The 26,778-nt window shown below is 42.8% G+C and overlaps 1 protein-coding gene across 1 annotated transcript in view; it reads left to right on the top strand.

The window, feature by feature from the left end:
- Nucleotides 1–19,330: 19,330 nt before the first annotated feature.
- The window catches only part of SLC9A2 (solute carrier family 9 member A2), a 32,899-nt gene continuing 25,451 nt past the window's right edge, over nt 19,331–26,778 (top strand). Inside the window, exons 1-2 of the mRNA XM_086482142.1 lie at nt 19,331–19,613; nt 25,179–25,642. Coding sequence (XP_086338268.1) covers nt 19,331–19,613; nt 25,179–25,642 — 747 coding nt within the window. The remainder of the gene's footprint in view (nt 19,614–25,178; nt 25,643–26,778) is intronic.

The raw sequence follows: 26,778 nt of genomic DNA, 5'->3' as shown, positions 1-26,778 counted from the left end.
CTGCTAATGGTTTTGCTGGCCATCAGCCAAGAAGCAATGTTGCAGATGCCTGTATAAAATATGTTCTAATATATAAAGTTGCACTGTTTATTTGTTTTCATGGGTATGTCATACTTGTAGACAAAAGAGTTGTCCTTAAAGAAGCACAATGCTTATGTTTCAAATAGCAATAACTATAACTAGCAATGTTTCACTGTAAATAACTTACTCTGTCTATAGTCTCTCAGGCCTGGTCCACAAAGAAAACTGAAGTGGTTTAGGGCATGAATTTAAATCCACTGCTGGTGGATTTAAGTCCTTGTGTGGACATTCTTAAACTCCTTAACCTGGGTCACACCCAGAAAACTTGTACTGATAATTCGCAAAGGTAAGTTAATTCAAGATCTCCTTTTTTTTTAGACCAGTACAGTGCTATTTACTGGGGATTTCAAATTGTACTCTGATTTAAGGAGAACTGGCACAGGATACTCATGTCCAGATGGTGAATAATTATTATTCAAAATCCAGAGAGGAAATAGGAACTCAGGGAATTAAGACTTGGGGCAGGAGGACAGCGCAGGACAGGTGAGTTTCAGGAAGCAATAATAATGAATATCATGTACCTTCGACAGTAGAGAAAATACAAGACACACTTGAACTTGCTAAGCAATGAGAAAAATAACACAATAGTAAGAGCAGTCATAATGAGAAAATATTTCAATAGTAAAAGCAACAATGGTCAAACAGAATATTGCAGAAAAAGGGAGGGAGTTATCAAGGTCAATAGCACCTTGCAAGCAACTGGCAATGCTTTCACATTTATTGCACAGTGTGATTAACTGTTAGATCCTGTTGTTCTTGCTGCAGCTGTTACTCTTCAACTAATATCCTAGGCAAGTAGGAATGCGTGGTAAAAGGAGAATCTCTTCCTTAGAGAGCTTACCATCAAGGACGCAGCAGCGAGGAGAGCACCAGCAAACAGGACAGGATAGCAGCTACTGCAGGGAGCGCCCAAGCTGTGACGTCCAGAAATACCAGTTAACAGAGTGCACTGAAAAAAGGCGTTGCTGTGGTCTCTCTTCCAGGGGGAATGGTGCACATTAGAAACATCTGCAACTGCATGATCAGGGCTGCTGCTGCTGTCTGTATGGCCCCCAGGGAAACAACACTCTGGCTATGTGATAATGCCAGCGAGCTGGACAGGGACTAAAAGCAGTTTGTGTGTCACGCTAGGGGAGGACATCGCCAAAAGAGTGCAGAAGCAGGTGGGATAACTCGCCTCATAGCTTGGCTCGAAACTCAAGTGAGTGAAGTAGGCATGTGTCCACCAAAGCCAGAGAAGAGAATCTGTAACTGACGGAAAAAAGCAAACACCCTGGCAGGAGCTCTAGATGGACTGATTTACTGGTGTGTGTGTAGGCCAAGAAAGTAGGCCAACTTAAAAGACAAAAGTTAGTTCAGGTGTGTGTAGAGCAATTAAGGAAGGTTATATGAGATTCAGAAAAGCAGGTCAGGGTTTCAGGCTGGAGACGCTGGTAGAGAAGAAGTAACCATGACCATCTTCAGCACAAGAAGATAACTTAATCCATTTTTACCAGCAAGGTAGTCAGAGAAAGATAGCAAATGAAATCTGCTGGGGAAATCATCAAATTGCTATGGATGAAAAACTTGACTTTTATGTAACAGAAGATGAAAATAATTGTGAAATCATTCTTATTTTCTTGCTGGTATGTTGGTTTCAAGAACTGACACTTTCAAGGGTTTTCCTGCAGCCCTTAGACTCTGAAAGGCTCACGTTTTATTGTCATGTATGAATGGAAACTACGATTTACTCGTGGGAGACTCTGGAAAATGTAACAAATATTTCCAAGTTTCCTTTCTTCATAGGTACTTTTTCTGATTTCCTACATACATATATGGATAAAACACAAACATTAAGAGTGGAAAAACAGATTACCTTATCTTTATATTTTGTTTGCTTTTTAGGTAGGACAATTACAGTCATTGTTTTGACAAACTCATGGTACTTAAGAACCTTAAAATTAGAGGTGTAAGGTAACATGAGTAATATTCTGAACCAGTTAAGATGACTGGAAATCTATTAAGCTAAGTTGCCTAATTTATTTCCTTTTGAGAATCTATCTTAATGATGATCACAAGTGAAACTCCTTTTTCTTTCCTGCTTTGGTTTCATGGGTGTGACAATTCAAAAGTTAATATTGGTTCTTGTTTATTTCTAGCCCACCCTTCCTCCTGGAAAAATTTGAGTTTCTACTACCGTTCAATCATAAGAAATGAGACATGGACTGAAGAAAACAATGCCAAGCCCTGATTTTCAGAGTTCTTCAGGAAGTTAGATTGCAGCCACACCAATAGTGAACAGCTGGTCAGGAGTAGACTCCCAAACTGAACATCATCTGTGACTTTTTTTCTACTGTCCTTGCAGGAGAAAGGAAAAAAGAAGTGTCTATCAAGAATAGCCACAGTGATCTGGGGGCACAGGTATCAGTCATCTGCAACATCACTTTTACATGTGCAAACACAGGTCAGATCATTAGACAGCTGCTCAGTGCTTTCCCACCAGTAACTCATTCCACTAAATACAGAATTGTCACAAAAGAAGCTTGAAGTTAAAATGCCTTTTTTTGCTGGCATGTATGTCAGGTGTTAATTTAGACTCATTAGTTGGTACTGGGCCTAACACCATTTGCTCCTTGCTCTACTGTATTATCAGCAGCGATAAGGGGTGAAATTAATGAGTCATGTACAAATGTCAAAATAAAAGGGCTCTTATTTTTTTAAGATATCTTGGAATAAAACCTGTCTATAGACCTCTACCTAGCTTTATTCATGCCTTTATTTAAGGATAAATTTCCCATCACAGAAGCTTACGCTGGGTGAGAAAACAATATATAAATGAAAGCCAGCTGCCCAGATACATCAATATTACATGATGATGAATATTGATAATACTTGCAGTGGTGCACAATGTCTTCCAGGTGCTGTGACAGTTCAGAAGCAGAGCATCCTGAGAATTATACCAGTGTTAAAACTCCACATGAAAGGTGGAGAAACTTGTACAAAGCAAATGAGCTGTGTGTACACGTAACACAGGAACAGCGCCAGGAACCGAACATGAGACCCTGGTCCCTTGACCTCAAGTCTACCTTTACTTCCCTTAGGCTTTTAGGTGACCGAAACCTACAGAAAGGAACAAAAGAACCAGCTGAAACTGTTCATCCAGCTCTCACCACAAAAAAGGAACAATCTGCACAGGAATGACTTTGTGCACTGCTTCAAGCCAGGCATCAGGACCTGCTGTTTACAATTGCTCGATGTCCTAAAAGACATAATAAAATTTTGCCATATTTAAGGTATATGTATAAAATATATGTAATGTAAAAAAGATGTAATTCTTCACTTATTTTTCCCTAGTACATTCACTGTTGTTCCTTTCAAAAAGCTACGTATGTTCTGCAAGTTTTGCATAGTTACAAAAACTATGACATTGAAGGCACTTGTAAGAAGTGAATACACTACAGCAAATAAACTTTTTCTTTAGAACCTGAAACAGAAAGTCTTGGAAGTTGCTTCTCCTTCTCCCTTTTGGTCCAATGAGGAAGGGAGGCTGTAGATGTTTAGCACAGGTGTTAGACCTAGGACAAATCTTTTAGTGCTAAAGACACTCAGGGCTAAGTCATATGCAGGTGCCTCAATCCATCTGAGTTGCCAGATTTGGCATAGGAGCCACAGGAGCCCTTGGCTCCCTGCATAAGCAGCCAGAGACCAGGGAGACCCCTTGGGGCACCTTTATGGCAGCTGGACTGAGTCCCTGGGGCTTGAGTTGGTGAGGATCTGCACAAGGCAGCCGATGGCACTAGGGCATAAGTCAACTGAACACATGTGGATGGCTACCTTGCAGTGATGTAATCGATGAACAGTCCAGCCTCCACTGACTCCAATGGGAGCTCAGACACCTACCCTACATGTAGACACCTTCATGGTGAACATCTAAAAGCAGCTCACTGAGTCCGAAGTGGAACTCCACTGTCCTGATTCATCAAGCCATCTTGGCATCTATGAACAAAAAGCATTTTTCAAAGCTAGGCATTCTGACTGCTTTAGCTTTGAGATGAATCTTCTTTTCCTCCTCAATAAACTAAGCTATTTCTGCATGTACACATGAAAAGGTTATATATATATATATATATTTTAACAGGTCTCATTGTGTACAACTCCTATATTCCATTTATTTCTAAAGGATTGTCTGCAAGCGTATTTGGCTCAATCTGCTGTAATGGGTTTAGCAACAGAAAATTGCAAAGCTCACATTACTGCTGGCTCAAATGGACCCTTTGTCTTGAATTCCTCTTAATGATAAGTATCGCAAAATCTTTCCCTATCATTTCCATAAGTATGCCAACATAAATTCAAATGAAAATGATGACTGCCGACAAATTTGTTAATCAAATCTTATCAATCTGAAGGAGCTCTTTCAGGAGCTTTTTTTCCTATTTTTCCCTACTGCAAAAATGCCCAATACTGATTTACCAAGGACTGCAGAGGAGATATAACAGCTGGTGCCAAGACAGATTTACAGGTCTTGTTCCTAGGTAATGAAAAGAAAGATAAGTGTAACAACCAAGTTCAAAACATCAAAACATCACTATAAACAACTTTGCATGAATTAGGTTAAGTTGCAAAGCTCAAAAGAGCTGTTATTATTATCATCATCATCATCATCATCAATATTATTGTTTTGTAGGTTTTTTGCCCAGATGCTCACTATGTGTAAATATTCCTGTACCAGTCTTTAATGGATAAACTAAAACTCTACTAAATGAGAGCATTAATTCCGTTTTATCTGCTGGAAAAGTCATGCTTTCACCAAAGAGGAAAAGAGCTGCAGTGACCTCTGTTGATGGAATTAAGCAATGTATTTAAAGAGCCAAAAAGGAAAGGTGACACATTCAAATCCTCTGCTAGGATTAAATAGGACCAAAAGTAAACTGTGCTAAGAGGGAGAGGCTTTCAGGTTGCATATGAAAAAGACTATTTCCCAACACCCACTGAAGTCAGAATCCTTACCAGGATAGTTGCCATTTAAAAACTATTTTTAGACAATTTGTTCACTTTTCAGTGTGGAATTAAAAACTACTGGCATGAAGACAGAGGACATAACACACTAGGGGAGATGTGGTTTCTTGAAGTGCCATACTGCATTCCAGGAGTTTATATCACCAAAAGAAAACATCATGCCTGTATGTATTACGTGATCTGAATTTAGTGACCAGTTTCTTGTGCCAGCCTGACACACGGTATTCTTGAAATTTTGAGGCAAAGAAGCTTTCCAGTTGGCAGGCTGCCTGTGGCAGAGAGAAGTATCTAGGAACTGTTATGCCTTTATGACCAAGAATTTGGAACATGTCTTTATGGGCTAGTTCTGATCCAGGAAAATAATTAAACACATAAATACCCACAAAGATCTGAACCTTAATGCTTCAAGGTTGGGAGTAGTCTCAGTAAAGCCAAGCATTTAAGGATTGACCTTGTACAACTAAAGTTACTGAAATCAATAAGAGAACTTCCATTAAGAGCTAAGTAGCTTGTGGAAATGGGGGTATTTTGTGCTTACTTTTTTCAGACTTGTGCCTTTGCTAAGGACTACTCAGTATTAAACAGAGGCATCAATGAGGGTCAGGGCTTCGTACTGTTAAACTTATTTTATGTTTCCGAGCTGTCCAGTAAACAATTGGCACACTATTTGTTTTTTCTAGGAGCCACAGCAATACAGATTGGTATCTTTTTCCTTCTGTGTCTGATGTTATGGCAGGTCTGACTATGATCACAAAGCTGGGAGTTTTCCTAGTTCAGGTATTTTAATTTGTTAATGTCTCCACCAGAGCCCAAGAAGTTTTATTTTTAATATACTTCTCAGAACGACTACTGTCACTCTGATCTTAAAACGTCTTTCTCACAAGAGACAAATGAATACTGGTAATGACACTTTACTCATATCCACTATGGCATCCTTCTTCAGGCTTTGTAGAGAATAATTTCTGCGAGAGTAAGGAGGGAAAAAACCCAAGTTCATTCTGTTTTTAATAAAAAGTATGAAAAGCTATACATAAAGCAGTATCTTATTTTGACACAAATAAAATCAGAAAATGAAATAATAGATCAGTGCACTAAAATATCATTAACTAGATACCAGAGGTGTACTTGCTCTACCTGTCTCAGAACATCAAGATACACAAAATGTAAAATATTAAAATCAATCCTAGTTTGCATATGTTATAAATGTTGTAAATGTTATGGCATCTTATACAAATTTCACAATAAAGCCAAATATTATAACTACCTATTTGAGAACTTCATGCTGTCAGGCATGAAGGAAGAATTAATGTATCTTCCATATATAATTAATGATCCTGGCAAAGATCTTCATTGACTTCTGGGAAATTATTTGTGTTTTTTTCACTCAGGATGAGTCTGGCAAATTTTTGTGGAGAGTGGTCAGGATGGCAAGTACAGCTGGGTGGTAGGCTGGATCAAAGATTTCTCTGCCTCAATATATTTAGCATCCTACAAAGACCTCTACATGTTAAAGGACTCCAGTTACCCACTCACTCTTCTAAAGATAACCCAAGAAAAGCCTCTATTCCTGGGAGAGTTTATACATTAAGTAAATTAATTCTAAGTTAGAATAGCACACAGAACCATTCTGTGTATAGAAGAATTATTTTCTGCCAAGCTTACCTTATGATAGAACCACTATTTTTTTTTAAGTTGCTTGACATAATTCTAAAATGAACATTTTTAATACGGTGCAAAGCTACAGCTTTTGCAATGAAGCTGAAATCACCCATGCTCTGATATCTGTGCTAAAGCTGAGCCCCAGTTCCACATGTATTAGCTTTGCCAGCTCGGGTATGGTTTAGGTAGCAGCTTGTGACAAAAGGAATCAAAATAGCTTATTGTCATTGTTCTACTGTGCAGTCTTATGACCCAGCATTCAGGCTTTATAATTTAGTTATTTTCCAGTTTAATCTTACAGTGCATTTACGAACAAGTTCCTGATTGGTTATCTATGTACCAGTCTTCAGAGGTCAGCTGTTCTGGCTTATCTTATAGAAGAGAAAGGAAAAAGTCAGCAGTCATCTTTTTTTACATCTGGAAAAGTATCTTTTTTCATACAATTATAACTGTTTGACAGGAATTTGCTCAAAGTTAAAGAATATCTTTGGATGGAGATTAAAAATGGAAAATTACATCTTCAGAGATGTACTTTTCTTTAAATTACTAGTATGTGAAAACTGTTTTGGAACTTTAATTGCTGCTACAGACTTACTACAAAATAAACTTTGCAATAAACCCTGACTGATCCTTATCTATAACCAAAAATCTCCACACTGGCAAGAGTATAATATAGGGTGAAATCATATTTGGATTTGGATTTTTTTGCAACTGGGTTCAACAAGGCAGGATTTTCTCTTTCAAACAGCCCCAGACTTCTCCTCCTCTGTGTATGTGGAGATTATCTGGATCCTGCAGTAATTGCTGGTTGGGTCAATTGGTTGATTTTTTGCAGTAAGGAGACTTGCATACTTTCTGGTTTTGGCCTCACACAGAAGCATTTGGGCATGATTTCTCAGGGTAAACTGGACAGTTCAAACCCAGAGTTTGAGTGACCCTGAGTTAGAAGGCAACTTCTCTGCTCAGTGCCAGCTCTGAACCCTAACAATTATGCTTGTTTCCAAAAACTGCATCTGAACCTGCCATTCTTTTGACCATTGTGATTTTGTCAATTTGCATCTCTCTGCTCATGCTGTTTTAGCATGCTGCAGGTGGGAGAAACCTGAGGCTCTATCCTGGGAGAGAAGACTTTGTCAAAAGCTTCCAGAGTTGTGACCAATGCAAAGTTGATAAAATCCCTTTTCATCACAGAATCACAGAATGGTTGAGAAGGGACCTCTGGAGGTCACTTAGTCCAACCCCTTCTCTATGAGTACTTTCCCCTTTTGTGAGTAGTCACTTGGAGAGGACCTGGACAATGCACACAGCTACAAGTCTCCTAGCAATGGCCAAAACTCATATTTCATTCCAGCACTGTAAGAAAAAATCATGAAAAGAGGTACATGCAGTGAACAATGAAGGAGGAGGCACCTTGCATACCTTGGCCTGTGATTTTAACAGCAGCAGCAGGACAAATGAGAGGTTGGAATCCACAACATCTGGCTTCAGGTGTGTGCGCCCACCAATCGACCCAGGGCTCCTTTTCATGCTCAGCTGTAAGAGGCATCATCTACAGGCAGAGATTGATGGGCCTGTACTGGGAAGCAACAAGCAGGCTCTTTTGAAGTGCCTGCTGCTTTCCAGGAGCCCTAAATAGAGCCCAGGGTGACAAGCTGGGACATAGATGCCATTCCTAAAGGACAGATGAGCCACCCTAAAAATAAAATTATGACTACCTTTTATTGAGGAGTTGAAGGGGTTTTAATAGATTTTGGTCTTTCTATGAGCAGCATCTGTACACATTTTATGGAACAGGGCTAGGGCTGAACTTGTGAGTAGTTGTTAAAAGCATACTGACACTTTTTGTCAGTATGCTTTTAACATAATTCTGTACCCAGGTATTTGCATTAGCTCTGAAAAACAATTTCCAGAACCACAACAGCTGTTTCAACAACTGTATCATGAGCCCTGTGCCCACTTTCATCTAAGGAGCCCAGCTATTTTGCCCTAAGAACATATCTGCCCACAGGTGTATTGTCCTGAGCTAGTCTGGGAATCCCACTGCCAGGGCTAGACTACAAGTAGGATCAAAAATCTGTTAGTCCCTCACTGCTGGACTTTATGCAGCTTCAAGTTTTAAGGCACTAAACTACAATAGAAAACACAGGTCAGAAAGATTCCTCTTTCCTCTCTGAGGTTTTTCAGATAACTAGCTGCTCTGTTTTATTTCAAACACTGTGGGATGTTTTTTGCTACCATTACAGGTCTGGCACCAACACGCTGGTCTAGCTAAGATGAGAACCAAACTGCTTATGTGACAAACTTACTTCACCACAACACAAGCAGAGGTTGATTGCACAGGACAGCTATGCAGTCTCTGCTCCTCTCCTCAGAACTGGCATTATTATTTTCATGTCTTTTCCCAAGGTACTTTCAAAAAATGGGATTTACTTATCTCTGTGTATCAAGAGATGACAAACCCTTTTGCCAATTCTGTTAGAAATTTTTTGCCAATACTGTTTTTTGTCAGTAGATTCCTTCCTCAGGAGCTATAGATGGAGTATCACACTGGAGGAGTTAAAAAAAATACCAGTAGTTAATGACCATGAACATAATTGCTCCATCTTTATTTTCCGTGATGTAATGTTCCAAGAAAGATTGTTGCACAAGAAAGCAAAGGCAGGTTAAAATACAAGGAAATGGATATAATCTTCTCAATAAAGTAATGCTATCCTGACACGGCTTCTGTGAGTAGATTTGCTTGTTGTAGGCATCAGAAGGCACTTTGCCATTCCTCCGCACTTTCCTGCTATGCTTATTAAAAAGTTTTTCTTGAGGATTTTTTGTTTGTTTGTTGTGTTTTTCCCTGTGTGGCCTTTTCTCTGATTAAAAGGTATGCTTATATTGTAATCCCCCTATGTAATTGTCAGATCAAATTTTACTGATTTTTTTTTATAACCTATAAATGCTTGGGATTAAGTTGGGAACTCTTAACAGGAGCAGATTCCAGTTGCGATATCTGCATTCATGAAGAAAGGGAGAAATAATTTAAAATGTAGGACTCTTGATCAGAGCTAATTACATGGAGGATATATAAAATAAAAATAAAATTACACACATATATGTGTGTGTGTGTGCAAATGTATAGCTATAGAAATTAAATATCTACATCTATATATAAAAGGAAAAGAAGCTGGCTCTTAGACCATGCAGAAGCAGTAAATTTGGTCTCTACTGAACTGTTAGTAGTTCAATATCATTAGTATTCCAGTATAATCAAAACCAGAAAATAGGTAGATACAGAGGGTATGGGAGTCAAAGTGATACTGATGATCACCAAAGAATTGTGACCACTGAAAAGGTTCACCAGATCTTTCCAGTGGTATGTTACATATGTCTTGCATTTAAAAGTTTATGAAATGCTGTTGAAGTTAACTGAAGTCAATTCACTGAGACAAGAAAATTTGCCATCTTCTTCATGATACTGCTGTGTCCATTTTGTTTCTATAACAGCTAACAGCCAGCAACCGTTAGTTTGTTAACAAATGTTTTCCCTCATCTGGAAGCTTTCCAATGAAATGTCCACATTTTCCATTCCTGAAAGCTCCTGTATCCATCTTCCTAACTTAAAATGCCACTAAAATTCTTTGAATTTTTTAATATTAGTAATTTGTCCTATTACTTTTCATTTTTTATTTTGAAAACTCTGATAATGAAAATATTGTACAATTTTCTTTACGCTCTTTTGGAAGGTTAAATGAGGCATTGGTTTCAACCATATCATCTCTGAGATCAGGAGAAAGCTCTATAAAACAAAGGATTTTGATGCTTGGCTGCTGCTCGCTCTAATCACTGCAACGTTGAATATTTTAGGCTGAGGATATCTTAACCCCACATACTGATGCTATTCCACTTATGAACTACTAAAAACCAGGCTGCATGTTAGGGATAATTTTACGTGCAGCTGAACCCTCTACCCTTTATATCCTGGGCTCTGTGTTTATGGTGCCTGCGTGGAACTTCAAACCAAAGGCTTTCTTTTAACTCTCACAGCCTCACTGACTATATTCTCATAAACACAATCTGTCTTTAAGCAGCAATGGGGAGGGTGGACTTTCCCAAGATATTTCTTCTTGAATGAATGAATGATTTCAATTATTTTCTTACCTGATTGTTCTGTGCTAACTTTCCCAAGGACAGGACTATGTGAAGAGGTGACGAAGGTTTATTTTTACACATGACATTGGAACAAAAATGAACTGAACTAATTTTTATTGAAAACAAGCCATATGTAACATTCTGTGTAAAATTTAAAGCCAGACTTCCACCAAATCAAGTGGAGAACCTATGTTCACACAGCTGTCTACTGGTTGTAAAGCCAAAAAAGCTGGGATCAACAGTTAAAGATTTTGAGGGGTTTATTAACCTTCTGCAATGAAAATATGGTGACATAAGAGATGCAAGCAACAGCTATTAACTTTAGTGAGCAGGGTGGATAAAGAGAATTAAGAAAAAAGGAAAATTGCAGAGAGATAAACAAAACATAAACTCAAGCCACTGAAAAGAAGTAAGAGTTCATCAACTCCTGAAAAGTGTATTTCAGACAGAAAATTATACATAGTGTACAGAAAATATCACCTACTGCAGGTTTCTTCTTTTTCTAGGTAAGATATGCTCAATATTTAACTCCTGTGTACACAGTATTAGTATACAGGCAATTAATTCTTTGGCTGACCACCGCAGCAATTCACAAACTACCTATCAGTGCAACACAAACTGCAAACCACCTTCTTTGTATTGGGGCTGCTTCTGCTTCAGCTGTCAGGAACAATTCCCTGGCTTCAGTGGGATACGTATAGCATCACCCAGGACAGAGTGTCAGCTTTGAGGATTGTGGAGGATCTAAGGCAGTTTTTTATGCCATTGTTAAAGGATGATTCCTCTTAGCTCCATGATGACCAGTGTTGGTCAGCTCTGACTGAGCAAGCACAAGGTGCGTGTATTCGTATGTCACAGGTGGGTTCTTGGTGTAAAGGGGAGAGACAAGAGGGCGTCAGAAACAAAGGGGCAGGTGAGAAAGGTGCCATTGGGGTGAACAGCTCCATATGTTACCCACATACGCATAGCAATTCCAGCTACTGGTTATAAACTGACCTGCACCACTGATTACAGGATGATATTTTATAAGGGAGCCCAGCAGACATTTCTAGACGCCTCCTGAAGATACAAGTCCTTGTAGAAAAGCCCTTATCAAGCCTAAATCTAGGCTGCTATCCCTATACAAACCAGCTCATGTCGGTGAAGGGGGAAGCAGACTTTAGGCTGTGCTTATGAGCTGATTGCAAGCACAGAGAAACATAGAATCATGGAATCATTAAGGTTGGAAAAGACCTCTAAGATCAAGTCAAACCATCAACCTGGCAACACCATGCCCACTAAACCATGTCCCAAAGAGCTACTTCTACCCATTTTTTTAACACCTTCAGGGATGGTGACTCAACCACCTCCCTGGGCAGCCTGTTCCAATGTTTGACCACTCTTTCGGTAAAGAAATTTTTCTTAATGTCCAATCTAAACCTTCCCTGGCACAACTTGAGTTAATTTCCTATTGTCCTACTGCTAGTTACCTGGGAGAAAAGATCAACACCCACCTAGCTACAACCTCCTTTCGGGTAGTTGTAGAGAGTGAGAAAGTCTCCTCCCTCAGCCTCCTTTTCTCCAGACTAAACAACCCCAGTTCCCTCAGCTGCTCCCCATAAGACCTGTTCTCTGGACCCTTTACCAGCTTCGTTGCCCTTCTCTGGACACGCTCCAGCACCTCAATGTCTTTCTTGCAGTGAGGGGCCCAAAACCGCACACAGCATTCGAGGTGCGGCCTCACCAGTGCCAAGTAGAGCGGCACGATCACCTCCCTACTCCTGCTGGTCACACTATGTCTGACACAGGCCAGGAGGCTATTGGCCTTCTTGGCCACCTGGGCACACTGCTGGCTCATGTTCAGCCGGCTGTTGACCAGCACCCCCAGGTCCTTTTCCGCCGGGCAGCTTTCCAGCCACTCCTCCCCAAGCCTGTAGCGCTGCGTGGGGTTGTGGTGACCCAAGTGCAGGACCCAACACTTGGCTTTGTTGAACCTCATACAACTGGCCTTAAACCATCGATCCAGCCTGTCCAGATCCCTCTGCAGAGCCTTCCTACCCTCGAGCAGATCAACACTCCTGCCCAACTTGGAGTCATCTGCAAATTTACTGAGGGAGCACTCGATCCCCTCATCCAGATCATCGATAAAGAGGTTAAACAAGACCGGTCCCAATACTGAGCCCTGGGGGACACCACTTGTGACCAGCCACCAGCTGGATTTAACTCCATTCACCACAACTCTCTGTACTTGGCCATGCAGTCAGTTTTTTACCCAGCTTAGAGTGCTCCTGCCTAGGCCATGAGCCGCCAGCTTTCCTGTGGGAGACGTTGTCACAGGCTTTACTAAAGTCCAGGTAGAAGACATCCACAACCTATCCCTCGTCAACTAGGTGGGTCACCTGGTCATAGAAGGAGATCAGGTTGGTCAAGCTCCTGGGCCAGAGGAACTGGCCATGATAGGAGAGTTTGAGAATAAGGTGGAAGTTGACTTGATTCAAGACAGAGCACAGCCTGGACACATTTTTGGCTTGCTTCAGAACTGCTTGAAAAAGTTTGTAACATTTATTTTTAAATTAAATTTTCATCAGGGAAAAAAAAATAACAACCCCTCAGCATTTTTGAAAGCAACATTTGTTTAACGCACTTATGCCATTAATCTACTGACAAAGCGCGAGTAGGAAATGCAGCTTAGCTGAAGGCCTCTCAAGACTCTAGGACTGGGTCAGCCTTTACCTTGCCCTTTGCAAACAGAGGTTGTGTCTCTATGCTTTAAAGGTTGTCAGAGTTGTAAATATAGGCTGTAGCACTAAAGGAATGAGTTCAGTCACCGACTCTTAACACTTGAACTCATGGGAAAGCATTGAAAATATGTTTATAAACCTATCAAACTCTGCTTTCAAAGGAAAAATCTTATTGTCGGTTACGATGCCATTGTAAGGCTGAAACTGGAGGCATTCTTTTAGTCATTAACTTTTTTCCCCAAAAAGTTAAACATTTAAATTAGTATTTCTGTATTCATGGCAGTGACAGGTGCTAGGCTTGAGAACAGTGGCTACATTCGACAGCCAGCATGGGGACACAGCCTCAGAAATCATTCACGACTAAGTGTCCTGGTGCAGAATGAGCTAAAGAGGGAATTTACAGTTTAAACATTAAACATGTTGCTTAGCTATTAAACAGTTAGATCGTTCTAAACCTTAAAAGATGGAGACTAGTTTGTCATCTCTGGTTCTGGATTTCCATAAAATGTGCCCAACAATGTCATTTTCCAGTGATCCCAGATCACCTAGAACACAAGTAATGAAAGAAAGAAAAAACAGCACAACCCCCCTCAATGCAGCTTCTCTTGATTTTGCCTGTCTTATGAAGAGGTGTGTTATACTTTCAAGTAATTGTAAAAATTAACTTCATAGGCTATTAGCCTTCCTGGGTTGTAAGTGTCCCTCTGGAGCTAGAAACACCACTTAGCCCCCCTGCAGTAGCTGGTGGCGGGTCCGTTTTTTGTTCTTTGAGATGATATTTAATGCTGATGTCCTGCAGCACTGCCAAAACCTCTCCATTATTTGGTATGAGGCACAAAATGCTCTCCCAGAGTTTCCTGGCTGAACCTGCTAAAGATGCTTACTCACGGTGAGCTGAAGTGCCTGTGTACACATCAGCTGGCTCGGGAAAGCCTTAGGAGAAGTCTTTGGGAGAGTGTTCACAGGGGTGCAATTACCCTGATACCCAGATTAGCTCTGGCTCTGTGGAGGTAGTTGCCCATAATCTGCAGAACCAGCAGCACGTTGCTCCCTCAGGGCTTTATACTGGAATAACGGCAACCAGTGTTGCGGGGCAGCAGCTCCTGCGTGCAGCCCCAGGAGACCCTCAAAAAGCAGAGTTCACCACTATGAATTCAGCGCTGGCCATCTCTGCTCTGCACCACAAACTCATGCTCATCTTCACTGCTGCTTCATTCATGGGCCTGCTTTTGGAGATTCAAGAAGTAGCTATGCTCCTTCCTTCATGCTCCGTGCCGCTTATCAAGTTCTGGAAAATTAGGTGACTGCTGGTACCTGTGCCTTTTCTCAACCCTTTCCAATTTAAAAATTGAGTTGTGCAGACACAACGGTTAACATCGTAAGGGCCTTAAAACGGCTTACCAAAGTTCAGACCTGCACAACTAAATTGCTGCCATTAAAGTGCCCATATGAGGAAGGTGTAATGCCTCTGGTGGACCTGGTTTATGGGGACGGTTGCTAAGCAGCCCTGGAAAAGGCTCTGGAAAAACACATTCTCAATGGACTATTGATTTCATATAATGAATCACTCGATAGCTGACAGAAAAAAAAGTCTCAATGCCTACTACAGCAAAAGTAAAACTAAACTGTCATAACACCCACATGAACCACCCGAGCCATTGCAAACCTGTGTGGTGTGACTGCCAATGCCTCTCTTTCCCAAACAGCACGCTGTGGGTAGCCTGAGCAGCTCCTTGCTCTGGTAGTAATTTCCAGTAGTAATCAATAAATGGATTAAAAGGTAAACAAACTGAATTATGTGAGTTACCATCTTGATGCATGAAACAGCAGGCACTTTGTCACGTGAAACGCTGTTAGCACTGTATCTGCTAAAACAGGCAATGCCTGTGAGCAGAATTAGAGAGATGAAAGTACGCCCGGGTGCAGATGGCACGGCACAGCGCGGGCAGTGAGGCATTGGTGGGGGCCCTGTGGGAAGGTCCTCTATGGATCAGTTGCAATCAGGCAAGTGCAGCGTACCTGCTTTCTATTTGTGCTATCATTGAAATGGTGCGGAGTGACCCGACAGAAAATTATTCTGAAGTGGGAGCAGATGCATTGAGCTGTCAGGGGCAGAGCCATGACGAGACACTGTGGCGCCAGGGACACACCTTCACGGCTCCTCTATTGCTCTCCCTGGCTGAGGGGACCCCCCTCCCTCCCGTCTCTGGGCAGCTTTGAGGCTCACGAATATATTTCTCCATATGGCGATGTCCCCGGCCATGCCCTCAGGAGGAGCTGTCTCTTGTGCCAAGACCAGCAGGGCTGTGCGCAGTGTAAGCGGTGGTGCAGAGCCGTGAAGCTGTTGCTGCTGTCTCATACAGCCTGGGTGAAGCAGAGATAACAGGAATATCATACCCCACTCTGCTGTCTCAGGCACATCTCTGCCTGGATTTGAAGATCTTCTACCAGTGGTGGAACCCTTCAGCATCTGTGGCACCAGTTGCACAGGGCTGGCGGCAATGAAAAGCAGCACATGCTGCAAATACAAACACCACAAGACCTTCAGCACCTTATACTGTATTGAGCTTCACTGCATCTGTTTCAACAAGCTCCAAAGTCAAATGTGGTCCACTTTCCTGCTATGTCATGCTATCCTGTAAAGGCAATTCCTATCCAAACGCTGGATATTCTCATCTATGCAATCCATCCATAAAATAGATTATTTTGATGTAACAACAGATAGTATCAACTCTAGTAATCAATCTCAACTCCAGGTTTCTTCGCTTTCCCAGTTTTTTGGGGACTATGTCAATGTAAGTCACCAGCCTCAGGATTAATGACCTTTTTCCCCAATTTTTTTTTTTTTTGTTCTTCCCATTCACCTACTTCTCCTTTTCATAATATTAAAAAAAAAAAAGTTAGCCTAGTACCCAGACCACAGCAGTGTCAGAGCTAGAAGGATTTCTGTTGTGTGTGCCCTTCTATTTTTAGAGAAGAGGAAAGTAAAAAGGCAAATAATGGCAAATATGTGGATGGTGCCCCAAGGAAGGGGCCATATTCCTGTGTCTGGGAGAAACTTTGTGACTGTAAAGGCATGACGTGGGTGCCGAAGCATCGCTCTGTCTCTGCCAGCCCACGGCAGCCGGGCTCTGTCATCCCTCACTGCCTGTAATGAAAAGGGCAGCGATGAAGAACATTTTCCATGAGAAGGGACCTTCCTCCACCTCCTTATGCCTCAGCACTTTTCCACCCCAAGTCTTCCTTCCCCTCTTGTGGCAAACTGAAAATCCTCAGCCAGTTGTTCACAACTTCCAAATGTCTGAGGGGCAATTGTACAGTGGTTCCCTGCTCTACAGTGTATTTCTGCTGGGACAGATGAATGGGGATATGAATCCCAGTACAGAGAGGGATTACCAGATGATACTAGAGAACAGGGTCGATGGAACAGTGTATAAATAACTGTACTTCCAGCAGCCTTGGCCAGCCTGCTCTTGCCAATGCTTTTTCATTGACATTGCTGAAGATAATTCTCAGCCCAGTGCAATATCCTGCTGGCAGATAACTAGAGAGGATCTGTGATGCTGCTCTTAGGAGAGCAGGTACTGACATTCTCATAACCATATTTTTCAGAAAGGCTTCCTTCATATGCAGGAAAAGTCACATGCAAGTACAATTGCAGATCTTACGATTTTAGATTGAATTAAATTTATGATTTACCTGTGAGCATAAAGCTATCTCCTTCACCTGAGTGTTAGATTTCTCTTCTTATGCATGGTCTTCTCACAGGGACCAGAAGATTCAGGAGTGAAGGAACGTTTTCTTTTTGTATTTTTTTTCCATATAAAGGAAATATCCTCAGAATTGGCAATATTTATCTCTTTCCCTTATTTCAGAGAATCTAATTAACAAATAAAAGGACCTGTGAAGATATCACATGCAGCTAGACAGTTAGATGGTGTATACACTGGTTTAATATTCAAATATGTTCTCCTGGCTGACTTGTAGAAAAAAAAAAAAAAAGAAAAATCTTTTATTAATGTAACATTTTAAAATTTGTCATTAAACCATAGGCTTTGTAGTGCCCTGTTTTCAGGTTCTGAGGGTAAATGACAGCTACAGATATTCAGCTAATTGGTTCTGAGCTTAACGTTAACCTACTACAGAAAAGGTAGCCACTGGTTACTTTTTGCCATTTGGGGGGAAAAGGAACACTCTTACTGCCTGCTTCTGTTTTAATGCTTTGCTATAAAGGCACGCGGAACAACAGTGTGCTATAAAGATTTTATGAGTTTGAGCTTTGGAATACCGCCTTACTCACAAGTGGTGAAATCATGAGCGCATCCTGGCTGAGATTCCATTCTTTCAGAACTACAGAAAGCCAGTGCTCAGCAGTATCTGACGGAGTATCGGCGGTGCTGAAACTCATGGCAAAGTCCCAATGCCTCCAGGAACAGGATTTTGCCACTCACATGCTCAATATTGGCAACTCACTCATGTAAATATATTATTAGTTATATATTTATATACACATTTATGAGAATATATGTGCAAACACTTATATGTTTATACAGTGTGTTTTTAACTGTCTGAATTAACAGAATGTAAATCTCCTAATTAACAGGAACAGGATTGTGCCTATCGTGCTTGATAGGGGGCAACACAGATAATATATATCCGTATGCTATATATTATTTTAAATATTAAATATGTGATATATAACTATATATCATATATTGTACAGTACACAAATTGTATCATATATAATAAATGTATAATACATATTTTATGGCATATATGCACATACATGTGAATGTACTCACATATGTGTATACAGAGTGTGTTAACCCTCTAAATTAACAGAATTTAACTCTTAATTGGCGGGAACAGCAGTTGCCTTTCATACATTTGGCAGAAGAACCTTTCCTGTACTTGGTAATGGCAATACGTACACGTACATATAGATGTATACATACATAGGTACGTACACACATATTTAAAAATTACTTTATTAAAATATATACACATCTGTATGCGTATATATACACGTTCGGACATATGTATATATGTATACATACATATATATATATAGCCTCTGTATCTACGTATAGCTAAATTACTTTTAGGCATGCAGAGGCTGTATATGTATGTGTACGCACAGATAGGCGTGAACGCATGCACACACGGCGTGCTAACTCTGTCAGTTTACCCAACCAGACATCCATGTCTGTGTACGCCATGGCTGCACACAAATCTCTTTCCAAAAGCCCGTTACGGCTGAAGGAGCGCACCCCGGCCGTGCCGACACCTCCGCAGCCCGTCCACCTCAGCACCTACCGGGGCAGGAGCCGGTGCTGGGGCCCGCAGGCCCTTTCACGCCGGGGCACCGCTCGCCGCCGCCGGCCCCGGCCCAGCCCCAGCACCTGCCGCCGGCGGGAAGCCGGCCCCGCCCGGGAGCCTGACAGCAGCCGGGAGGCCGCCTGGGCCTGAGGGCGGCCGGGGGGCGGCGGCCGGCTGCGGCGGGGCCAGCCGGCAGCTTTGCCCCGCGGGGGCGGCCCCGGGGGCGGCCCGGGGGGGAGCGGGGCGCGGCGGCCGGCCGGCCGGCCGGCGGCGCCGGGCCGGGACTCGCCCAGTCACCGGGGAGGAGGCGGAGCCGGCGGGGCCGCGGCGGCGGCAGGTGCCCGCGGCGGCGGGATGGTGGCGGCGGCCGGCGCGGGGCCGTAGGGTAGCGGCGCGCCGGGGCCGGGAACGGGGACGCCATGGGCAGCCGCGGCGGCCCCCCGCGCCCCGCCGCGCCTCTGCTGCCGGTGCCGGTGCTGGTGCCGGTGCTGGCGGTGCTGGCGGCCGGGGCGGCGGAGGCGCGGGCCACGTCGGAAAGCCAGCTGCCCGGCGCCTCGGCGATGGGCACCGGCACCCCGCCGAGCCCCAGCGGCACCGCTTTCGAGGAGACGCGGCTCCACGTCTTCACCCTGGACTACCCCCACGTGCAAATCCCCTTCGAGATCACCCTCTGGATCCTGCTGGCCTCCCTCGCCAAGATCGGTGAGCGGGGCCGTCGGGGCGACACCCCCCCACCCCCCCCACCCCCTTCCCCCTAGTCCCGCTCCCTCTGCCCTCCCGGGCCGCCCGCCCGCCCCCCGAGCCCGCCGCGGGCAGCCGGGCTGGGGCGGTCCGTGCCCGGCGGCGGGGGACGCGGGGGCGGCCGGAGGCCGATGCTCCTTCGCGGGGCGGGATGCCCGGGCGTGATTTGGCCGGGAGAAGGTGGGGTTTTCTCGGTTAGGAAAGTTGCGGAGGAGAAAAAGAGATTACCTCCAGCCCTCTGCAGCAGCAGCGCCTAAACGCCGGGCTACGCGGACTGCAACCCCTGGGGTTCAGCCGGTGCGCCGCCGCTGGCTTCCCCTGGATCGCCCTGCTGTCATTTGAGCGGCATCATCTCCTTTTTTTCTTAAAATAACGCCGGGTATAATGACAGTTTCAGAAGAGACCGACGGATCGATAGGAAGCAAATATTTATGAGGGCAGAGTAAGCCTCCTCATGGTGCTTTCCCACCACTCACTGATGTCCCGCGAAAGACAGAAAAGACAGCACTGAATGAGCCAGAAAGGGCACCTCTTCCCTCATGTGGAAAATGTTTGTATTGCATAGTTTCACAGTGTTTTGCGCAGTTTATAGAGAGTGCTTTTTGATTTGCCTTATCTGTTCCAAACAGAAAAAAATAGTACAGTGTTATAGTCTAAAGAATATCAGATAAAAGTGCACTAGAGCGCCATTTAAAAATGAGTAAATCTCCTCAAATGACGAACTTTGCATCTTCTTAACTAGAAGATAATGTAAGGAATAAAACCGTGGGAACAAAAAAAAAAAAAGGTGCATTCATACTCCAGTTGTTTGATACAGAAGTCTGATTTTGCAGCTCATATTTCAAGAAAAACTAAGATCATACTCATTTTCATAAAACTTAAACTTTGACTTCTGCTTGGGACATTAAAATAGACTGTGTCACGATCTGGTTAGGATCAGGTGATTAGGATTCTGCAAAACCAAAAGTTTGTACTCAACTCCTGCCACGGCTAGCATTGTCGTTGGGGGGCCTGATCCTCTACCCAAGCAACTTGCTATGGCTTCATTACTTTCTGCAGAAATATTGTGTGCTGCATCCATTAAGGGTGCATGTATCCTGATGCATGTATCTTACTGCATTAAAGATGCATGCTTAGTCTTGAGTATGTATTTAGGTGTTTACAGAATCAGGATAGAGTTGAAGTATGATACACTCAAGTATAGGACTGTAACAGCCAGAAAATACGGAGTTTGGTAAAGAACTTAGTTGAGTATTGTAAAATTGCCCTGGCTTCTGACTTTTAGATACAGCAAGAACTCTTGAATAAGCTAAGATTAGAGAAAAAGTTTCTTTTTGATTAAAGAGCACAGGGAAGCCATTTGAAACATGTAAACGCACATATGTACACAATAATACACAATTTCTGTAAGACTGACTATCATGATATTTTGCTAGTGCATAGGCATCTAAAAAGTAAAAAAAAAAAAAGTTATTTGACTACTTTAATTTTCCAATCTGACTGCAGTACAGTAAACAAGAAAACTTCATAGATGAGGAAAAATACACATAATTATTAAATCCCTTCAGTTACACCAAACGAAAGCTAGTGTGGCTAATCTAGGGCATTACCTCTGCTGCTACCAGTGTGCGTGCGCTAAGCAATGAGGGCCGGGTCCAGGAGAGGCACTAGGTGTGGCAGCGCTTAGCTTCACCACACCTATCTGCAGGGGCCCTGACTCCGGGACTGGAATTAGGAACATCCAGTTCTTGCTCCTGGAGCTCCCTCTGCGCTTCCTTATCCAGCGAGTGCATCAGGTAAGCCTTCCCAGGACAGAGTCCCATCCCTCCTAAGTCACATTCCCACAGCATCAATTTTTCACTCGCTTGTGCCTTCTTTTACACGGAAGGTAGCCCAGATGGGCAGTTCTCTAACCACCAAGATGCACTAAGGTGCTCCCCCCGACTAAGAGCAGGCCATGTGTCCCTGTTCAGAGGGATGGAGAGAGGTTTTCCAGCCGATCTCACTGCCTGTAGCCCTGAGAGTGGCCCAGTGAGAGAGAAGGCTCTCCAGTGCGTTCCTCTCCCCGGCATTTCCCACCGGGCAGCACAGGCATCTCGCCCCTGTCATGCCGGGCAGCATGAAATCGACCTCGAGACTCACGCACTGCCCAGGAAACTTCGGTGCTTAATCTGGCATCGCAAATTCCTTTCAGGGGCTAGGCACTGAATGCTTACGCTTGGCACTGCTGAGTAGCAAACCTTTATGAACACAGCCTTAAGGTCTTTTCAGCTGCAAGGAGCTCAGAAGATAGGGTCGCATTTAATAACAGCTCTCACAGTGTCTGAAGGATCCCAAAGAAAGCTATTGCAGCACCTGCTTATCACCTGACGAGTCTTTTTGAACAAAGGTGTTTTCTCAGAAGTGCAGTTTCACTGGAGCTGAAATGTTCCAGCAATTGCTAATTTTTAATGGGGGATTTACGTGAAAGGTTTCTCAGATCCTGGCTGTGATCATGCCATTGTAGGCTAGGTTTAGAGGGAGCAAGAAAGACAGCATGAGAAAGGAAAAGCTGAAGTTGTGAAGCAGAACTTGGACATTTTGACAAGGAACATTTTCACAAAGACATTAGAAGCATGGTGCTTTTTATTCCAGCAGAGAACAAGAGGACATTTTGAAATCTAAGAAATTCCCTCGAACAGAATTGTTATTTTCTGGCTACCTCTACTTATTTATTACCTTCTCTGGTGATACCATGTAGAAAGTATGTTACTGACATGCTGGTGGACTCCAGGAGTGTATGAGGTGGGACCCAGTGCACCTGATGTATGCTGCAGTCTCTAGGCAGTGAGACTTACCTCCCAGTTTTGTTTAATTCTTATGCTAGTAAACCTGCAAAATGTCATCTAACTGATTCAGATTCCTATTACTCCTACATTTCATCACAAATGCACAATTAGAAGTGCTTCTTCTGGGAACTGAGCTGTTATCCTTCCAACACTTCTCTCCTGAAAAAAAGGTTTAAGTTGTTCAGAAGGCTCTTGGAAAACTCATGTATAATCAGAAGTACGCATCTTGGTGGCATTTCTGGCATCAGAGTGCACTGGATTTCAACCAAGAAGTAGGAAACCAGGACTCTTAAGGACTTTTAGCTTGAAGAATACTGAACTTGCACAGTAGGCAGGTGTCCTAATGCCCAATGGCCTGAGGGTAAACGTCTTCCACACTGTTGAAGCTGGGTCACTGCATAGTCAGGAGCCCAAGAACAGGGTCAGAGGTGGAGAAAGTAGCTGCAGTGCTGGCTTCAGCATAACAGTATGAATATTCCTGTACTGCAGGGGATCTGCTCCCAGGGCGCTCCTTGACCAGGTGGCTGTGCATCCATCGGAGTGGGGAAGATGTCCCTCATCCTACAGGGCACCTGCGCCTGACTTGATGTGCACTGGATTCTTAACGGGGAACCACAGCCTGTCCCTGATTACCTTTGAATGTTTTGCAGCCAGCCAGGCAGTTTTTCAGGAGTTTTGATGCTGTTTACATGGATAAAAAGCACATTTAACTTAGTGGGAGCCTTTCCATTACCTTTAAGGATGAGGTGGATTCCCAAAAGCTCTGAGAGGGTATGGACTTTCCAAAGAGTGACTTGTGAAGAAGAAAAGAAAAAGATTTTTATTGTTCTATTCATGATGGACATTTCATTGCCATTGCATTACAACTCTTTGGGATGGTTTTTGTTTTCGTTAAAAGCTGCATTTACAAAAATTCCCTCTTCCTCTATTTTTACTGAGAAAATGATTTCAGGTGCTCTTGAAGGGCTTAAAAAAAGTTCTAGCAAAATCTACTTACTCAGGGGAAACTTCCGTCACTGTATTGGAAATTTTGGCGTCCTGCCACTGCAGAAACTAAGACAAACCATGAAACGTTTATATGGAAGTGGCTGAAAGGTGAAGAGTCAAGTCTCCAACTGTGAATTCTTGTGTTTCCAGGGTCATTACCTGTTCTGCCAATACAGGATATTGGTGATTCCAGTTTTGAAGAATGACAGTGAATTTGGCAGTCCTTCTAACGAGTCACATAGGCTGTGTTTCTAGATATTAAAAAGCAGCCTGTGTTCATCCAGAAAGGAAAAAAATGCAGCCTGAGCTGCTTACTTTTAAAAATAGCTTTACTAGTTATAGAATATGCAAGTAAAACATCTGTGCATTAAAACAGCTTTCTTCTTGGTCCTTCTTAACCATTTGTTTTTCCTGGTTATAAGTCCAGGCTTTCTTTCACCTAGAAAAAATCTGTGATGAAGGGAGAATTAACAGGATAGGTGTTACAGGATACAGAAGCTTGAAACTGGGAAACTGGATGTGAGCTATACCAAGCTTGCACTAGTTTAACTGTTTCGACTACAGGTGTGATTTTACTGAAATAGTTTTACTGAAATAGACGCCCGTTATTACCACACCCAGTGTTTCCATGCAGCTCTCATTTAAAATAATTTAAATGCTTTTTAGTTAGGCGGGAATTGTGGGATCTTGTGGGTGTGGATAGTTTTCTATATAATTATGTGGGCCAAATATAGATAAGGAGGAGCCTGGAAAAGATTGGCATCGCCAGGACCTGGAATGTGACCTTGGTGCATAAGGTTGATCATTCCATTAGATTGGCCAGAGTAAGGTCCTTCAAAACTTTTCCCATTCATTATCCTTACAACAGTGGACAAGTAATGGGAATCTTTAAGTCAAAACTGTATGGCTTCAAGAGTTTTAGTAGGCTAAGGACCATTCAACCATTAAGCCCTCATTCAGAACCCTTTTTTATTCATTTTTTCAGTACTTTTCACAGATTTTTATGAGAGACTTCTGACACTACCACAACTCATATGGTACAGAAGAACAAGCATAGTACAGGCTACAACTTACTGTCGCTTTATGGAAAACGTGTTGCTTCTTGTGAGATTAATTTGGAGGCTCTGCTAAAATTAAAAGAATAATTGTACCTGTAGATGCTTCCACATGGTGGCTGGGGAAGTGACCATGGGTGACTGGGTGCAGGTCACATGTGCTAGTTCCCCTCCCTAGCTTTGAGACTCTAAAAGACTTCTAAAAATGAAATGAATGTACTTCTTAAACTCCTTTGGGAAGCTGCACATGGAGGAAGGGGTGGTCAGTATTTTTTTTTTCCTTCTCTATCTAGATATAATTTGCCCTAGAAAAGTGTTTGTATTGTGTTTCTGGAGGATTCCACATCACAAAACCCCCCACACTTTCACAAACAGAACCCGTGCACACAGTTGCTCCAGCCAGCCTAGCTATTAACTGGAACGTCTAGCTATTAGATTGTGTCTCCACCAAATTAATTACATTATCTACCCTAGCCCATAGATTTGCCTTGCCTGACCTGTTGTGGTGGTCCTGTTCAGTCTTTGTAATGAAAGTGAAATTGCCCTGCCATTGCGGTTTGTTTACTGCAGAAATTACGATAGCAGAATCCAGAATAATCTTTTGGGTTCTGTACAAATAACCGTTTTACTTTCTTGTGTGTGAATTTCCTTTGAAGGCTTTCATCTCTATCACAAGTTGCCCTCAATAGTACCCGAAAGCTGTCTCCTCATTCTGGTTGGATTGCTTCTTGGTGGGATTATTTTTGGAGCAGAGGAGAAGTCCCCACCTGTAATGAACAGTGATGTTTTTTTCTTGTATCTCTTACCACCCATTGTACTCGACGCTGGATATTTTATGCCAACTCGTCTTTTCTTTGAGAACTTCGGTACCATATTCTGGTATGCCGTGGTGGGCACGCTCTGGAATGCCATTGGCATTGGAATTTCACTTTATGGAATTTGCCAGATCAGTGCGTTTGGTTTGACTGATATCACATTGCTGCAGAATTTGCTCTTTGGCAGCCTCATTTCAGCTGTGGATCCTGTGGCGGTGTTAGCCGTTTTTGAAAATATTCACGTCAATGAGCAGCTTTACATCCTGGTGTTTGGAGAGTCTTTGCTGAATGATGCTATTACTGTGGTAAGTTGCTTGATAAATGATTAGTTGATAAAAACAATAAATGATTGTTTGCATGCCACACCATTATATCTCTTTGTATCTAGTTATTACAGTTTGCTAATAGATGGGAGTCAAGGAGTGCTAATGTGTTTATGTAATTCTCTAAACTTAAGGTTTAGAAACTATGGTAGCCTTACTACACCAGAGCAATGGGTAATAGTAGCTTATTTGCTCTAGGGATTTTACTACCTGATCTCTTTATCTTCTGTATCTTTGGATTCTGTTACTTTTGTAGGCTGGAACTGGAGGTTTTCCTCACCTGCAGAAATGTTGTTGGAACAGGAGAGGGAAAAGGGCCAGTGTGGGGTGTCCCAGCACATTCACAGGGAGAATGGGCAGATCATTGAGATGGCATAGGACCCGGTTGATGCTAGCCTTTTGCGTGTGCCCATGTGGTTGGAACTGCCCTGAGACCGCCAGTACATTTCTCCCAGGCTACAGATGAGATAGGGCAGCCATCTGGAGGCTGTAATTTCTAATCATTAACTGGCTGAACTGGGTTTGTGGTGCTGACCTGAGAACAGCAATCTGCAAATTCCATTAACACCCCCAATGCCCCTCGTTTGTACCTGATGACACCATGTCTGGGACATTACTCCCATTTATCTGTGCCTTACTTGAAATCCTGTCGGTGCCAGCTATATCCTGGCACACTTTCTGTTTTGTTGGACATGTAGGTCCAGTTTTTCATATGCCAGAAGGATCAGAAAGAGTCATGAATTGGGTCTGCACCTTCCCTGTCTCTTGTCACTGGCTTTTATTCCTATCCCGTTCTATGCACAATTGTCCTTCAGTTTTCCCCTTTTCTAGAATTTTGCCTCATCTGCTTAATTAACACTTGTATATCTCATTATTTAATTGGAGTCTTGGTACTGATCATTTCTTGTGTGTCTGTGGGAGTACTGTTGTTTTTTTTTTTCACTTGCACTTCATGCTTTACCTGATTCTGTTGCTATCCAGCCAGTTGACTCACGTCTTCTCTTATGGGCTTGCCTTAAAGCCTAGCTTTTCTCATTAGCTTACAGCTGAAACTGCCTGCCATTACTAAACTGGTACTTAATCCAGTCCTGAAAATAAGTAGTTGTAGATACTGAGTT

This window comes from Leptosomus discolor, chromosome 1 (assembly GCF_034619465.1).
Source record: "Leptosomus discolor isolate bLepDis1 chromosome 1, bLepDis1.hap2, whole genome shotgun sequence".
NCBI lineage: Eukaryota > Metazoa > Chordata > Aves > Leptosomiformes > Leptosomidae > Leptosomus > Leptosomus discolor.
This window is presented reverse-complemented; position numbering and strand designations above follow the sequence as displayed.